Below are 18437 nucleotides of genomic sequence, written 5' to 3'. Positions count from 1 at the left end.
ATTAATTCTAATTTCAAACAGTGAACTAATGTTAATTAGAAGGTACTTACTTGTTAGTGGAACATTTACATAGAATAATAGCCTTTTCAATAAAGTAGTGAATAATCTCTCCCTCAATATAAATGCACATCAAAGGAAGAAAAATTCATTTCTCACTAGTTTATCATTACCTTTCTCCTGGTTACTGATGAGAACTTGAAGAGCTATAGCTGCTTCTACTTTCACAGGCATTTCTTTATCTTCAATCAGGCATCTTCGTGTCAACTCCAGTGCAGTTTGAAGGTTCTGGTCATTCTTGAATTTAACCTCACAGAAATAATGAAGCACCCAACAAGCCTGAAGTAACACAGATCCACAAGTTTTTACAACCTTTGTTATGGTACCCACCGATTAAATGCATTGAATTAAAAATAGAAAATACTCCTAAATCATAATCATACTTCCACTAACATAAACAGTAACTCATGAGCTAAGCCCTCTGACCATAATTTCCAAAGTAGGTTATCTGTTATAAATGATTGGCTCTATCCTCTACAGCTAAGTTAAAATATGACTAACACTGCAAATTGATGTGAGTAGAACACTATTAGGTTGTATATAACCATAAATTTATCCACTTCAGGTTGAGTACAAGATTTTTGATTAAAAAAAACATGGTTTTGGAATTTCCTAATTTCCCCTAAATAAAAGAGCTGTACTTTATACAACATAAATGCAAAGAAATTAACTGGAATTTTATTGATAGTTCAACTTCAACTGCAGAATTATGATTAATTCTGCTCACTACACTTTAAAAAGTGTCTTAAACATAGATTGGATTTAATACAATATTATCAGAAAAATTAAATTGTGATGAGGTGGGGAGAAGTGCAGATTAGCTAGTACTTATGTCAAGTTTTTAATTGAAGATAAAACAAAAGAACAATATGGCAACTGCCTTCCCTATGAATACAAGAAACTGCAGAGTTGTGAACACAGCTCAGCACCACATAGAAACCTATTAAAAACTGTTAACTGGTCCCCTAGTACAATAATATGTACTCTTAATCTCAGTATGGCCTTGTACCTTATTCTCTGCTTGTAATGCACTTTCTCTGAAAATGTAACACACTGTTATTGCTCTCCCTTGTACTACCTGAATTTACTGTTGTAATGAAATGATTCTATATGGATGGCAAACCAACTTACCGACAATAACCCAATTTATATGTGATAACCAGAACTCCACATGGTACTCCAAATGGGGCCTAACTGAAGTTTTAAGCAACTGCAATACGACTTCTTGGCTTTAATAGGAAATGACAATGCATTATAATGTTGAGCTGATTGTAAATAATGAAAGATGTAACTTTCATGTTTGAAATTTATTTGTTTCTGTTCCATACCCAAGATTGCTGAATGCACCATGCTTAAAAGAATCCAAAATTTAACCTAATAACTTCCTGCATATCAGATAACATAAAATTCCCAAATTGGTTACGCTGTAACTACTAATCCAACTTTCCCCATCAGCCATCCCTCTCACCTCCAAGATCTGTAATTACAACTAAAATTAAGTTAACAGCACTGGCAAGTTCCAGCTCACTCAGAGTAAGAGAGAGATACACATCAAGGTTGCTGGTCACCTTGTCCTGGTTTCATCATACCTCTAGCTCACCACCTCCCAGTATCACCAAGAATCAAAGAGCACTTTGATCATTGATTCTTAAAATAAAGGATCCACTAACTTGATATCAGGATCTCAACTTTTTCCAAGATAAAAAGCAATGGGCTGCCTAATTTCAAAATGTTCTATCTCAGGAACTTCAAGAGCTGTACCCAATAATGTCAAAATCCACACTGAACTATCTTTGCAAGTATAAAGGAAAGGCAAAACAAAACACAAATAAGTTTCTTGCCAAACAAGTTCAACCTTAAAATAATGAACAGATTTTGAGAACATCCTGTAATACTTCCAATTATTACAATAATATGATTCTGATCATAGCTGTGTCACATCTTAGCTTTCATGTAAATAATTCAATGAATGCTACATGAATACAATAAAGGGACAGATTGAACTGATCTTAGCTTGCTTAATGTTTGGGACAATTACAAAAGGGATGAAATGAGTTATGCTCGAGTAACTCACCCTTGCTCTCATGTAGCCCAGCTCACTGTTGAACAAAGGGAAGACATGATTCTGTAACATGAATTCCATCTGATCTTTGTAAATCTTTTTCTGTTTCAGAAGCAAACAAAGTAGATTCAGCAGATTTGATGATGAGACCATGGACACAAAATAAAGGAAGAAATGCATGTTATGAAACCCAGCTTTATTATTTAAACTGAATGACCCTTCTCCAGCACAAATCTAAACAAAAACATCACCTGCCAAAACAAATCCTTTTTCTGGGAATCGTGCAAGAGTCGCCCAATGAGAATAGATTCAGACTCATTTTTGGTTTACACATTTACAACAGCTGTTATCCATTTAACATACCCCCAAACAGGGGAAAAGTGATAATGTGATGTGTGACATACAAAAGAGAAATATGAATGCATTCCTCAGCAAAAGTTATAATTGCAGTATTCTACAAAACCAAGCCTTGAATTTTTTATAGAACAAAAGCAGCAGAATACATTCTTTACACAACAGACACTGTAGCACAGATAACTAGGCAAATAAGTACTGTTCAACTTTATCATGCTGGCATATTAATCACCTTTAGTAGTACTTCTGCTAGGGAACCAATCATATGTAAAGCTCCATCTTTCTTCCGGGGATCAACTGTTGGTTCTGTCAGTATTTGGTAGCAGAATCCCATTGTTTTTTGCAACACCTAAATCATAAGAAAAAGATTAATACTTGTAACAAAGCCTTTAATGAAATTCAATCACAAACAAGAGAAAATCTGCAGATGCTGGAAATCCAAGCAACACAAACAAAATGCTGGAGGAACTCGGCAGAACTGGAGAAAAAAATAAATACAGTTAAAAGGTTTAACTCTACACCTAATTTCTTTTTCCTCCAGTCCTGCAGAAGGATCTCTGCCCAAAACTTCAACTGTACTCTTTTGCATAGATGCTGCCTGGCCTGCTGACTTTCTCCAGCATTTTGTCTGTGTTGCTTCAATAAAGTTGATAATATTAATGTGCTGTATTATTAAATAGAAATTTGGGAATAAATACATTACACCAATAATGATAAGTGGATAATACACTGGTTTCAACTAATCAAGTCTAAGGAGAAACTAATAAAATTTTCTAACCAGATACTCATTTGTAATGTTTCCAAATACCCATCTAAACCATAATCTGTATTGCTCATGCACCAGAGTCAGCACCCTACAGTTGAGTTCTGTGCTTTATTAAAAGTTGCAATTCATTTCATCTGATATACAGTGCCTATAAAAAGTATTCACCCCCCCAAAAAAAACTTTTGTTTTTACATTGAATTATGGTGGATTTGGCTTTTTTTTGACACTGAACACCAGAAAAAGACCTTCATATCAAAGTGATAACATCTCTACAAAGTGACTGAAATTAATTAGAAATATAAAATACAAAATAATTGATTGCATAAGTATTCACCCCTTTAATATGATACACCATATCAACCCTGGTGTAGCCAATTGGTTTAGAAGTTACTGTTATGATACCAGCCCCCTCCTTCCTGAGAATTGCCAGATCGCTATTAATTCGGGCCTTGGACTCAGGAAATGAGAGACAATGCAACGGATTTTGACCATTGTTCTTAGAGACACCTGTGTGGATAGCGACTCTATACTACGTGCCAGCTATCATGGCTACATGGACACCCTCGGGCAATGTGGGGTGGGGATTGTATCACCCTACCTTGATTGACATCTACAACTCTGCAAGTCAAGATAAAAAGGGGACTGCAGGAGGCAGTACCCCAACGACGCACCAGAAGGAGACACCATCGCTCATCGCTCCCGTGATGACGGGAGGCTATTCGGGAGCCACGTGTGATTCGGTTCCCCTAACCTGGGGAACGAGTGGCTGATAACCCCGAAAAGGACTTCGAACTGACAACGGGGAACCCACGTTCCCGATTCAACGAGTTGAGTCCAAAAGGCTGGCAAGTTTATTTTCTCACCAAAAATTCTCTCTCTCTCCAACACGTGAAACCCCAGCGGTCCCGAAAAGGCTAAAAGCCTGCATGAACTCCAGAGACTTTGATATTTCCATCGGACAATATTTTTACCCCTAGACAAACGATAGAGCTACTTCTTATTGTTGATTATTACTATACCCGCGCTTTAGATTGAGTATTGATGACGTATATTATCTGAATGTTTGTATTAACCTTACTTTTGTGCCACTTTATAAATAAAAACGTTTAAAAATAGTACCATCAGACTTCCACGGACCTCTCTATCTTTGCTGGTAAGTGACCCAGTTACGGGGTTTCGTAACATTACAAAATTAGTTAAACGGAGATCACCGTGAGCAGTCAAGATGTTTCAACTGATTGTAGTAAAAATATACCTGTGAAGGTAGGTCAAATGAATGCAGCAAAATCCTTGAGGAAAACCTGATGTAGTCTGCAAGAGAACTGCGACTTGGGAGAAGACTTCCAGCAAGATAACAATCCCAAGCATAAAGCCAAAGCTGCATAAGAATGGCTTAAAGCAACAAAGTTAATATCCTGGAGCAGCCAAGTCAAAGACCAGACCAGAGAATTTGTGGTGGGACTTGAAATGGGCTGTTCACTCACAGCCTCCATGAAATTTGACAGTTTTGTAAAGAAGAATGGGGAAAAACTGCAGTGTCCAGATGTGCAAAGCTGAGAAGAGACTTATCCACACAGACTCAAAAGCTGTAATTGCAGCCAGAGGTACATCTATTAAATACGGACTTGAAATTGGGTGAGTAATTATGCAATCAACTATTTTGTTTTAAATTTATAATTTAGATCACTGTAGAGATTTGTTTTCACTTTGACATGAAAGTCTTTTTCTGTTGATCAGTGTCAAAAAGAAAAACAAATTTAATCCACTGTGATTCAATGCTGTAAAACAATAATATATGAAAACTTCTGAGGGAGGTGAATACTTTTTATAGGCACCTTATTCATGTTCAATTGTTTTAATATCACCATCACAGCCAAATTATAAACTGGAAGTATTTTTCAAAACCCTCCTTATTGAAACATTCGAGCTATTCTGGCAATTCGCATTCCAAAAATTTATTGACCATTTAAAGAGGTTAATGTTACATAAGTTGGAGAGCATGCTGGAACTCAGATGGTGTTTCAACTTGCCAGACTATATAATACTTCCCTACCATCAACAATGTTGGGAAAAGCATTGTGATTCAATCATACCGCTACAAAAGGACACAAACAGGCCCTTCAGCTCTCCATGTTTATACTAACCATATTGCACGTTTATACAAATCTCACTTGTCTACCTTAATACCAAATCATGCCACGCCAAATATTTTTCAAAATGCTTTGTAAATATTGTTACTGTGGCTGCTCATTCCAATTACCAACTTCTCTATGCGAAAATTTTATTTCTCAAATCCCCTTTAAACTTCCCCTCACACCCTCACCAAGAACCCATGACCTCTAGTTTTAGACATTGTACCATGTAAAAGGGGCACTGGCTAGCAACCCTATCTATGCATCTCATAATTTTATACACAGTTTATCCCTATCACGTCACCTCTCAGCCCAGGGTAAACAGATCCACGCTATCCATTCTTATAGCTCAAGGCCTCCAATTGAGGCAAATTTCTTGTTGCTCTTTTCTGCACCCTCTCTAACTTAAGACACATATCCTTACTGCAGTGTAGTAACCAGACAGCACCCAATACTCCAAGTGCAGTGTAATTAACATTTTTTAAGCAACCTTACTAAAGTACACGTACACAAAAATTACGACCCTGCCATCGCCTTGGTCACTTCCACAAACAACAAATCTGTGAAACTATTCCCCGCCCCCATAGAGCCATGCTAACAATCCCTAAACCAGACCTCTTTCAAATATAAACAATGCCCATGAGAATCCTATCCAGAAACTTTCCCCAGCACTGATGAAAGGTACCATAGCTTATGATTGTTTTCTTTATTTAGGAAGGGCATATCATCTATCTTCCAGTACTTCATAAGTGACTAACAAAAGATACAAAAGTCTCTGCCAAGACCCCAGCAATCTTCTCCTTTGCTTCCCTTAATATCGTACAATACACTTGTCACAGGGTCTTGGGGACTTGTGCTTCAAGATGCCCAACACCTCCTCTACATAATGTTCATATTTTTCAGGATATTGCTACTCCCTCCCCTGAACTCACTGGCTTACAAGATAACTACTGATGAAAAATATCCATTTGAGACTACCTAGAAGTAGTCATGGTCAACCACAACCAAGGAAGACCCCAGTTGTGACAATCTGGACAAGGACTTGAGGTCAAGAGAGTGGAACTGACCCAGTGCAACTGTTCTTTTTACTTTAAAAGTTCTCCCGCACAGGTTTTCTGACATCATCACATATGACGGACAAACACCAAACCAACTATTGGGAACTAATACAGTTTTATAGCATTGTAGCAGTATTTATAATATTCTGATTTGTTCTGCATTTCATTTAAACGCTGTGCCTTGAAAAATTATTCAGCAACCAAAACTACAGGCAGTCCCTGGGTCACATAGGAGTTCCGTTCCTGAGTCCGTCTTTAAGTTGGATTTGTACGTAAGTCGGAACAAGTACATCCTGTATTATTTAGTGGCAGTTAGTCAAACGTTTGATTTAGTATATAGTATGTACTTTTCCTTTCTATGCATATAAAACGCTTAAGAAACGTATGTATTCCAATAATTAAACCGCTGTGTTGCTTAGTAATAATTGTAGCTTTCATCGGGGCAGGGCGTTTCACATGCTCCAATATTCTCACTTTATCCGTTATCATTTAAAATTGTTCCAATCGTTGACCGACTGTAGCCTAACGCTTTTCCAATGACCGATGGCGTTTCACCTCTTTCCAAACGCTTTATTATTTCCACTTCATTTTCAATCCTGATCGCTTCCCGTCAATGGAACAGAAACACTGCGGGCGGCAGGTCCCAACCTTCGCTGCCTCCCGAGGTCCGCTGGGTCCTAAGGACCACCGCACTGAATTCCCCGGGTCCGCACTGAGACAGGTTAAATGGGACGAGTGGGGGCTGTGCTGGGTTTGGGTATTTGATCCTCCACAATATTCCGTGTGGGAATTTAACTTGGAGGTGGCAGTGTTTTTTTTTACAAGGTCGAGTTGCAAGCTCGACATCAACCCAACACGGATGGTACAGGAGTCACTGGATCAACATCAACCCAGCACGGGAGCAGTCTGTCACTAAATCGAACTCAGCAACCTCCATTCTCCAGCACGGTGCTAATCTCACTGCGCCACCAGCTGACCAGAACCGGGGGGGGGGGGGGGGGGGTTCAGGGTGAACCTTACTAAGAAAAATTTAAGCCAAATACAAAGTTTACCAAGTTAAACACTCAACACAGTGTCAATGGCAACAACTTAAAATGGCGGAAGGCATCGTGATCCGGCTTAAAATGGCGGACGGCATTCTCCTACCTCGGTTCGTATGTACGAGTTGTCCGTAAGTCGGACGTTCGTAGCTCGGGGACTACCTGTATTTTCTCAGTTTTTAAAATTGAAAATATATTGAAGTCAGAAGTTTTAAATTAATCTACAAAAATTGTAGATCATGTCAAAAGAAAACTTACAAAACCTGTCAATTTACTAAAAATTAAAAAACAAAATTGTGAGGTTGAAAAAGTATTAAAATCCTTCATAATTACCTCACTAACTTTCCTCAGGTGTAATATATTACCTTACCAACTCACTCAATCTGATGCAGAAAATTGGAGGATCACCTGTTTTCAATGAATTCCTGAGAAATACTGAGAATAAATCTCTCTACAAGGTTCAACAATATGGTAAATTTTCAACAGACCAAGCCAAAATAAAAACTGACGAGCATTCAGGACAAGTCAGGGAAATGATTATAGAGAAGCACGTTTTTGGGGAAGGGTACAACATCACTTCAAAGGTACTGAATATAACTCAGAGCTCCATGGTGTCCATTGTGAAAAAGCGGAAAAAATTATGAAACCACAGCCACACTGCATCTTTCAAGCCACCCCACTAAAGTTAGTTGCCAGAGACGATGGGCACTTGTAAGAGAGGATACTGTGGCAGCAAAAGTCACTGAGTGAGCTGCAGAAGTTAGTGGCAGCAACTGAAGATGAAGTTCATGGCTCCGCAATCTCTAAGGCCTTGCACAAAAAAGATAAATTTATGGAAGAGTGGCAAAGCAGCAGCCCAGGCTAAAAAAGCATACCCTTGCCGGTAAAGACTTTGCAAAGCATCACTTAGAAGGTACTGTAGATATGGAAGAGGGTCTTGAGGACAAATGAGACTAAGGTAGAACTAAGCAGCAGAAAGGGTGTAAATCTAATATTGCACATCAGCAGCAGGGACGGGAAATCTGGTCAGGATTGATGGGAAGATGAATGCTACTAAATACAGAAAGATCCTAGATAAAAACCTGCTAGCCTCTGCCAGAAAGTTTAAACTGGGGAGGAAGTTTGCCTTTCAGCAGGACAACGACCCAAAGCATACAACCAGAGCAACTATGGAGTGGCTTCAAATGAAGAAAATTAATGTCCTTGAGTGTCCTAGTCAGTCCTGACCTTAATCCAACCAAATATCTCCGTCAAGACCTCAAGATTCTTGTCCACTGCCACTCCCCAAATAACTTGGCACAGCTTGTGCAATTTTGCGAGGATTGGGCAAATCCTGCGCCATTGTGTTGTGCAAAGCTAATAAGCTTACCACAAAGACTACTGAGTGTCATAGCTGCGAGAGGTGGTTCAACTAAGTACTGAGCAAAGGGGGATGAAGACTTTTCAACTGCTGACATTGCAGTTTTTGATTTTTTTTTTAGTTTTTCATGCTTTACAATTTTTCCTGGTTTTTGAGCTCTACTGTGTAAAAAAGCTGCATGTGATTCAAAAATAAAAATGCTCAGTTAGATTGATCAAAATCCCTGGTTGTGATAACATTTATGTGAACAAAGAGTTGAAGGCTGAATACTTTTACAAGGCACTGTACATAATTTGTTACTCAATTAAACAATAGTTTATTTTTTATACCTCTTTAAATATGTCCATGAGGAACTTTGGCTAACTTAGGACAACCGCTTAACTGGGTCAAAGTGTACTGGTCCTGATGTGTCCCAATTAACCAGAATCCACTGTATTTTCAGTACAATTTTAAATTACTTTGTAAAATATTATGGTATATAGCAGGGACTGTTGTAAACCTTGGTGTAATAGCAACTTCAGAACACTAATTCAAAATACTAACTTCTTTCCTCTTACTGCAGGCTGTGTACAATAAAGTTTGAGCAGCTGTTGTTGGAGAGATGAAGTCTTCAAAGACATCTATATCAAAAGTAATTTAAATTCTGGTTAAATACCAGTTTACATATTAAACATGTTTAAGTACATAACATTTAATGTTAAAATAACACCAATCTCATTACCAATTTTAACTTTTTAAGTACAACATGAAATGAGCCGAACTCAAACTAAATTACTTCTACAATTTATACATATTAACTGCATTATACAATACTGGTCTGTTAAACAGCTTTAAATTTAACAACTGAAGAGTTGTAAGGCTATTCCATACATAAACAGTAAATACTAAACTATTTGTGGCAACTATCTTTTCTTGGGGTTAATTAAAAAATTAGCAAATGCTTGTTTTAACAGAGCTGAGTTATCAATTCTAAAATGTCACATGGGTCTTAAGCCCCCACCCCCGGGATTGTGTGGATAGGAGCAGATGGTGAAACGGAGACAGGGAGATCATGCTTGTCTTGGAGATCAGACAAATTTAGCTTCCTTAGAGCTGAAGATATATTGGAGCTCAATATTATTCAAAGTAAAGAACTCTTATAAATGAGAATGAGACCTTACTGCTACACATTGTTTATACTCAACATGAACTAAGCCTACATGGATTTAAAAAAATTCCATTAGCAACACATAGCAAGTGAAACCATATTACAGTCAATAATGATGAAGATGGGAACAACCAAACCAATACTGAAGAAATCATAATTTCAGTAGCAAATTGGTAAAGCTAAAACTTTAAGATATTTGATGCAAAAGCCATTATTTCAAAAAGCCACTTAATTTTCATTCCCACAAGTTGAGTAAACAGCATCACTTACCAAACTTCATTCGAATATACTCGTACGGATCCTCTTGCCAGAGCTCTTCATCAGCATCTGTGTAGCACATCAAGGGGAAGACAACATCCTGGATAATGCCCTATGAAATCAAATAGATTAAATTAATCTAACAAAATAAAAATCAGCAGTTAGTAAAACTAATGAACAATTTCAGTATTGCTTGCAATTTCCTAAAGACAATTCTTGCTGAGGTACAGCACAACCAATATCAGAGCCTTTTTATAACTTACACAAATTCCTCATGAGCAAATCACGACTGCCCACAGTTTTCCGAAAATAGATACTAACATTACCACAGCTCAATATATTCACCAGAATTATCTGATTAATAATAGAAACCTCATCTCAGAAAGCAGTTACTGTTCCTCAGAGCCATGATTATGAACCATGTCTTTTTAAATTAATTTTTAATAAGTTTCTACAATTTGACAAAACAAAGTAAAAAGGTTTATACAGTGCAAAACAAACGTTATCAAATGTACAGTTCATAACAATTAAGAGAAAGCACCCATAGTAGAATCATATAAAGTTAGTTACCACCCCACCCTCCTGCTACCCAACTCCAAGTCAACCTTATGATATATAAAAAAGCTGATCAGAACTTTTATCACCACAGAGCTGTATTTATAAAAAAGTACATTGCTTACTACCTGAACTATAATGTTTACACATAAAAAAACCCCGTAAATCTTAACCGAAAGAAACTGGAAGTAAGGGATTTAAATGCAAAAGAAAAAAGGGAGGAATGCACCCTTAATCTAAACAGGAATTATGAAAATATTCAAGAAAAGGTCCCCACACCTTTTGGAACTTTATGTCCAAATTAAGAAGTGAATAATGAATCTTTTCAAAGTCTAAGCGAGACATAATGTCTCTGAGCCACTGAGCATGAGTGGACGGGGCAGCACCTCGCCACCTAAGAAGGACTGCACGTCTGGCCAAAAGAGAGGCGAAAGACAACGTATGACGTTTAGTCAGAATCAGATACGTGTCATCTTCTACCGAAGTGCCGAAAAGAGCAATCAGAGGGTTAGGTTCCAAGTAGCAATTAAGTATATGAGATAAAGTTAAAGACCTCTCTCCAGAATTTCTCCAAACTAGGACAAGCCCAATACATATGAATAAGGGAAGCCTCGCTCCCTTTACACTTGTTGCAACAGGGACAAATATTAGGATAGAACCGTGATAATTTAGTTATCTTTTGTTTAATTTAGTTTACTTTTTAAACAACTGTCTGTGAAGTTTGGCCTACCCAACACTCACTTCTTTAGATATCTCCAAATTAGACATTTTAATCAACCCTTTAATACCAAACTTTCCTGAGGTACCCGATAAAAATGTTGCGGACTTGTTTCTTCGTATGAACCCACTGGGTAAAGGTTTAATATCTACTATTTGAGATATGTTAGCGATGTTGAGGTGTGCCTCCTTTGACAAAATTAAAACTGCCTGGGAGCATGATTTAAATTTTCCTCTGTCCGACGAGGTTTGGGATTCAATTCTCAAGTCAGTTAATTCAAGTTCTCTATGTGCTCACCACTTCCTTTTACAGTTCAAGGTTGTATTGTACACAGGGCTCATATGTCTAACACTAGATTATGAACCATGTTAATTTACATTTATAAAATTTATGTTTTTCATGGTTCTAATGTACTGTGTTGCAGCTGCAAAACACTAATTTTCAATGAATTTATATGCTGGGTATAATGCCCACGTCAATAAACCTGAACCTGGAGCTGAGAATTTCAATGTTGTGTAGTCGTGTGTACTTAATTTGAACGTAGAAATAAAAACATATAAAAACTAAATATTTTAAAATAATACTTAGTGTATTCTATATAGCTACTGTTCAGAACCAATTAGAAAACATATTAAACTACAAAAGTAGTACAAGCACCTGAATATGGGGTTTTAAATTCTTCCAAGTAACAGCATGAGCAATCCCCTGGTTAATGTAGTTCAGTGTTTGCTGCAATACACGAGGAGCTACATATTGTTTCTCTTTGTACTGATACAAAACTTTCAACAGTACCTGTAACAGGAGAAATGATTAATATCATTATTACACATACTATAATAATATTTAGTATGGAAGTTTGAAATCACATGGTCAAAACAGATTAATCCAGAATAACAATTTGGGAGAGCATTGGGACAGTCTAATAATACAGACATAAGACATATAACAGCGTACCTGATGAGTGCATCAAATGAAAATATTTTAAATTAAAACTGGAGTTACCTGGAGTTATGATCAAATTTTATTCTTCCAACAACTTTTCTGTGTATTAACACAAGGCTTAGTGGGAACTGGCTGTGTAAGAATAGACTACTCTTGCACATAATCTATGACTGCAACTAAAATTATCACCTGCAAAGCATTTTGGGACATTCTGAAACCGAAACAAAAGCCACCGCACAAACATCAGACTCTTTCCTTCATTCACTGTCTCCATGAATACCAGAACAAGATCAACATGGCATGACAGCTGTTACAGCTTGTGTAAGTTTTAAGTAGACGTATGTTAATTTAACCACAAACAGCTTTGGATGAAAATAAACACCAAGCTCTGAAAGCAGATTCTCCACCAAATGATTCTGCATATTTTTTACTCTGAAAAATACTAAGGTATTTACTAACTGGGAGGGATAAGCTGAAGGCAAAACAGGACAAAGCATCACTTCTCAGAAAAATGAAAAATAAGAAATAGAAGGTTGAAATGACACCATACCTGCTGGATACTGACAGCATAACCTTTGAGGAATACTTCAGCAAATTCATTGTACTCTTTGGAAACATTACCCGGACTTCCATATCTGGTGAATGTAAACATATTTTAGAAGTGATTCTTTTAAATACCCTTTTGAGTTTTTCATGCAGTTCATTTGAAAGGAGTTCACCAACAAGTGACGGTATAATACCAATTTTGCTTGTTGATCACTCAGGGACTCTTGTGGCTCCAATGTGGACACTGAAGTTTGACATGATGGACTGTCCTGAGGTTGGAGGCCTTTCTGTAGTTGTGAGTGGGAAGGATGGGAAAGGGGCTTGTTTTGCTGTTCTTAACTTATTTTGCTATTGCTGCTACTTGTGTTGTTCTGAATATTGTGTGTGTGCTCGGTCGATGCCACAATGTGTGGTGACACTTGCGAGCTGCCCCCAGCACATCTTTGGGTGTGTTGGTAGTTAAAAGAAATAATGAATTTCACTGTATGTTTTGATGTACACATGATAAATAAATGTGAACCTGAATCTGACACAAGAATGAATAATTTGATTCAAGTGCTTGTTTTATTATTTTGGGTAAAAGTGATGTAATTGGGAGAAAGAAACAAATTTGTATAACTTCATATTCACAAAACAGCGCACTGAGAACTCTCACCGTTCAAACAATCTGGCCAAGATGTGCAATGCCCATTTTTTACATTTCCACCAAGGAAGCTCTGGTCGATCATCTTCATCAACTTGGAGTGTTTCCTTAAAATAAACAAATTATAAATGCCTATAGAAAACACACCCATACCACCAAAATGTCTGAATAGTATGCAATGCTTGGTTTCATTAACTGACTACTAAATAAATCTTTAGAGCAAATAAGTCAATTAAGAACAAGTTTATTTTATGTATTACTGCTTATTTTTAGAAAATGAGAAAAGAAAAACCAAGGAATACTTACTTCTAAATAAAAAATGGCATTTCAAAGTTATTTAAGAAACATTATAGGAAAAGAGGGAAAAATTAAAATGCTAGTTTTTACTTGTACTAGACTGGTCAACAGGGTCACTCAAAAATAAGCTCACTTCACTTGTATTAATAACTAATTGTTAGTATAAGTTTGTTACTTGGGAATGAAAAACATGTACAATGTCCTGTGTATGTTACTCAAAATGGCTTCTTTGGTTTGTTAAGAGTAGGAATGCTTCTTTGTCTGATAAGTGTTTCTCTCGCAGTTGTTTAGCTTTAGAATTGCTGATATGGGGATTGTATTCATTTGTTAACCAATGGGGAATATTATTTTGTCTTGTGAGGCTGGGAGCTTGGGGGGTTTTCGCGGTTTTTTCAGGGGAGTCGAGAAGAAGACGCCGAGGAAGGTGGACGTGCGCTGCACTGCTTGGTTGACCACCGGGGTGGTCCCAGGTGCAAGGACATGGAGGTTGGAGGAAAGTGACGAGGGGTCGAATGTTTCGATGGTTGAGCTCCAACGATGTGCACTAAACTGACTGAACTTTGGTAAGTTGGCGCCTTTTACTTTTTCTTTTCTTTCATATATACTGTATTGCATAGTACTCTTTTAGTTTTAGTAAAATCTTTAAAGTGTATTTCATAACGGTATCTGGTGTGAGTTTGATACTGTGTATGTGTGCGCGTGACATAAACTTGATTCCCACAGCACCTGTGTGTGCAGGAGGTGGGGTTGGTGAGTGGCTGGATCTCCTTTTCCCCTAGACATATACCAGCCTGTTGGGTGAGTGTTACAAACACCATAGTTAAAATCTCACTTAATGAGGTTTAACAACATTTTAATGAATATTATCACCTTCCCACAAACTTAGAACTTAACCTCATTATGATGGCTTCAAAACTTTAAAATCTAAATTCTGTTACACCCCCCAAAAAAAGTTGTTTTAAAAATTTCACTTCACCCTTATTCAGTAACCATACACCTTAGTTAAGAGGGTATTAATATACAATTTGTACAGTATATTTCAGCAAACTAAGAAAGGAAGAGAAATAAAAACGAAAGAGTAACTTACAGGAGGAACATCCCTATCAACAACTGTTTTCAGAATTTCCATCCATTCTGTAAGGTTTTGTTGGTTTATTAGCTCCAATGGTAGAGTGTACTGTAATCAGAAAATAAAACTCATTAGAAGTTTCAAGTTCAGTCCGTACTCTTCACCTCATTCAAAATGAGTAATTGATGGGATAATTACCGTAAATATCCCATTACACTTTTGATCCATGGCACAAACACAACAGAACAAGTCAAAATGGGCCTGCTACATGGTGCATTTGTTGTCATTTAACTATATACATGTATATAACGTGTATAACCATATAATGTATATCAAAACAAGTCAACGTTTCTCCAAACCAGGGTGTAAAGCACAGGATGATAAGTGCAAGGTAACATTTGTGCTATATAAATTTTAGGTACTGGCTATCTCCAATAAGGAGGAATCAAACCACCTGCTCCTGACATTAATCAAAAACTTGATTCGCCACATAAATATTGTGCCAAGAAGAGCGGAGGCAGGATTCAAAGGGCCATTGCCCTGAGATGTTAACTATTGTTCTCTACAGAGAAATGCCTGACCAATTGAGTATTTTCAGCATTTTGCTTCAGAAGCAGGGTATCATGTGGTAAATATCTCATCTACTGACGAGTCTTATTCTCAAGCATTTTCACTGAAATAGCCAATCTATTCCTGAGCTGCAACCTCTACCAAAAATGATGAATGCTGTAGATGCAGTGTAGCACTTACAAGTTCCTCATGTGACTTCAAGATTAATCACTGCTTTTTCAGTTACCACGCCAAATTGCTGAAACTACAGTGGATTCTGGATAATCGGGGCAGTCGCTTATTTGGGACAGCCCTTAAAGAACAAAAACCAATCTAGAAAATAGCCAGGATTCCTTTCATTTATTTGGGTCAGAAGACTGTTGTTAAACATTTTCTAACTAGCCTCAGTTGCATGCACTTATGTGGCCATTAAACATTACACCATGCTTAGAACAAACAGCTTTTAATAGCATCAGTTGCATGTGTTTGTGTTCAAAGAGCAGTTATTTTTGTCACTGATAGTTAACGAGAAATAAGCAGCATAACAATTTGCTCACTGCAGCTTCAAGCATTCTAGGCTTAGAGATGCAGAAATGGCTGGGAGTAAAATGATTCAATTTCACTACTTTAACAAGTTAGGAACTATGTAGAATTTGAAGGTATTGACAATTATCTTGAATGTTACAATGAAAATGAAGACTTGGAGGGTGCAATCATTGACAGCATTGTATGAAGCCAGTCCATTATCTGCAATAGGTGCCTGTGCTGATTTTGTTCATTTACAGCAGGTAAGAAGAACATGGCAGCATACACTGAATGGATTCCTCCAACTATTAGGAACGCATGCAGTTTTATAGTACTCTAGTAGTATTGGTAGCGCTCCAATTTGTTCTGTATTTTTAAATACATAATTTGTTTTGTCTTTTTTTATACCATTAACTAATTCCATGAAATTTCAGCTAATTAGGCCAAAATGTACTGATCCTAATGTGCCCCAATTAACTGGAATCCACTGTATATACGATACAACATAATGAACATATTGCCAGAAAGACTACACCAATCCAAGGGAACAACTCACCACCACCCTCAGCCTAAGATGGGAAATAGATACTGATTTTGCCAGTATTACCCAGATTCTATAAACAGCAGCAGGAGGCAGCATAGAAGAATAATGTCGACACACCAAGGCAAGCTCCCTAGTTTAACGACACCAAGCAACTACAATCACAATACAAATAAGTGATCTGATCATCACCTTGCTGCACCCTGTCCCATGATCCTTTACTCCCACACAGTTCAAAAATCCAACTCATTGTTGAGCACTTTCTTCTTCTTTTGCCCACTACGCCACTAGTGTTTAGAGCCAGCAATGAGCCTCCATCTCTGCTAGTGTTCATGGCTTCCTTCATCCTGTCAGTAGCTCCCTCTCAGTTTACTGCCATTCATGCAAGTCCCAAGTTGAGACTCAGGAATATCGTTGCACATAGATGTAGAAGTTGTTAGTCCTGAGCTGAACTCCCGAACCTGGAGGATCGTTGGACCATTCTTAGTCTGGCCTCTACCCTTTGACCTGTTTGACTTGAGTGACCCTAGCAAGAGCAAAGCACAAAGTCCCGACTCCAGCCACTGGTCATTAAGGCACACAGGCCTCCAAACCACAAGGTTGTGGTCCTCTTGCAGGATTGTTAAGCATTCTTGTTATCAATCCATACATTGTTTGCTAGTTCAGCTGCAGTTACCAAAAAATTAACTGAATTCTCTACTCATACATTGGTGATTTAACAATCAAGCCCAGGATTTGAATTATTACTCACCATTCTAGCAAGTAATCTAAAAACAGAATCAAGTATATAAACACATGTAATTTTACAGCACAGACTAAGATTGGTAACATCATAAGATCTATACCTGTGCTTATGCCCAGACAAGTCTCCTCTGACTACACATTTCATTCCATCAACATATTCCATTCCTTTCTCCATAATTATTACAACTTTCATGTTATTTTGGTCTTACAATTTTACGAAAATACATGCAATTTGGATTAAGTAAATATGCATGCACGATACATATTTCAATTTCTTTTAAATTGACCTTTTTTAGTTTCAAACTCCATTTCATCTCCCAAAGTTTAGTAATTTCACATGTAAAGTGAAATTAAAGTGCTATTTGGACTGAAGAGACCTTCTGCTTTCTCAATGCTCGAAACAGACACTAAGAATAATCAACAAAAATGTAAGAAATCTTGTGTGTCATCCTAAAAGTGAGCTTCATCACATAACAGAACATCCAGAGCAGGTGTCCCTTACTGAGTCAAAGTAAATTTATTAGCAAAGTACATATATGTTGCCATATACTATCTTGAGATTCATTTTCTTGCAAGTTTTTGCAGAAAAATATAGACATGCTGTAGAATTTATGACAAACAACCAATGTGGAAAATAAGAAAATATATAAATAAAAAACTAAATAATCCTAAGAATGAGCAGTGGTGTCTTTGAAAGTGAGCCTGTAGGTTGTGTAATCAGTTCAGAGTTGTGGTGAGTGAAGTTTCCATGCCAGTTCCAAAGTTTGATGGTTGTAGGGTAATAACCATTCCTGAATTTGTTGGTGTGGAGAACATGCCTGGATGGTAAAGGTCCATAATGATGGTTGCTGCTTTCTTGTCGCAACACTCCATGTAAATGTGCCCAATGCTGGGGTGGATTTATTTGTGATGGACTGGGCTGTATCCTCTGCTTTCTAAAGCTTTTTCTGTTCCTGGACTTGGGCGTCTCCATAGCAGGCTGTGTTCAACCAATCAGAACACTCTCCACTGTGTATGTATAGAAGTGTGTCAAAGTTTTAGGTGACATGCTGCATCTATGCAAACCTCTAAGAA

The 18437-nt window shown here is 37.4% G+C and overlaps 1 protein-coding gene across 1 annotated transcript in view; it reads right to left on the bottom strand.

The window, feature by feature from the left end:
• ipo7 (importin 7) overlaps positions 1-18437 on the bottom strand; it is a 53542-nt gene that overhangs the window by 14851 nt on the left and 20254 nt on the right. The window contains exons 6-14 of the mRNA XM_073049571.1: positions 15023-15112; positions 13651-13745; positions 13000-13084; positions 12165-12299; positions 10247-10346; positions 9373-9449; positions 2706-2822; positions 2132-2221; positions 171-336 (exon numbers count right to left, since the gene is read on the bottom strand). Coding sequence (XP_072905672.1) covers positions 171-336; positions 2132-2221; positions 2706-2822; positions 9373-9449; positions 10247-10346; positions 12165-12299; positions 13000-13084; positions 13651-13745; positions 15023-15112 — 955 coding nt within the window. The remainder of the gene's footprint in view (positions 1-170; positions 337-2131; positions 2222-2705; positions 2823-9372; positions 9450-10246; positions 10347-12164; positions 12300-12999; positions 13085-13650; positions 13746-15022; positions 15113-18437) is intronic.

This window comes from Hemitrygon akajei, chromosome 6 (genome assembly GCF_048418815.1).
Source record: "Hemitrygon akajei chromosome 6, sHemAka1.3, whole genome shotgun sequence".
Classification (NCBI taxonomy): domain Eukaryota; kingdom Metazoa; phylum Chordata; class Chondrichthyes; order Myliobatiformes; family Dasyatidae; genus Hemitrygon; species Hemitrygon akajei.
This window is presented reverse-complemented; position numbering and strand designations above follow the sequence as displayed.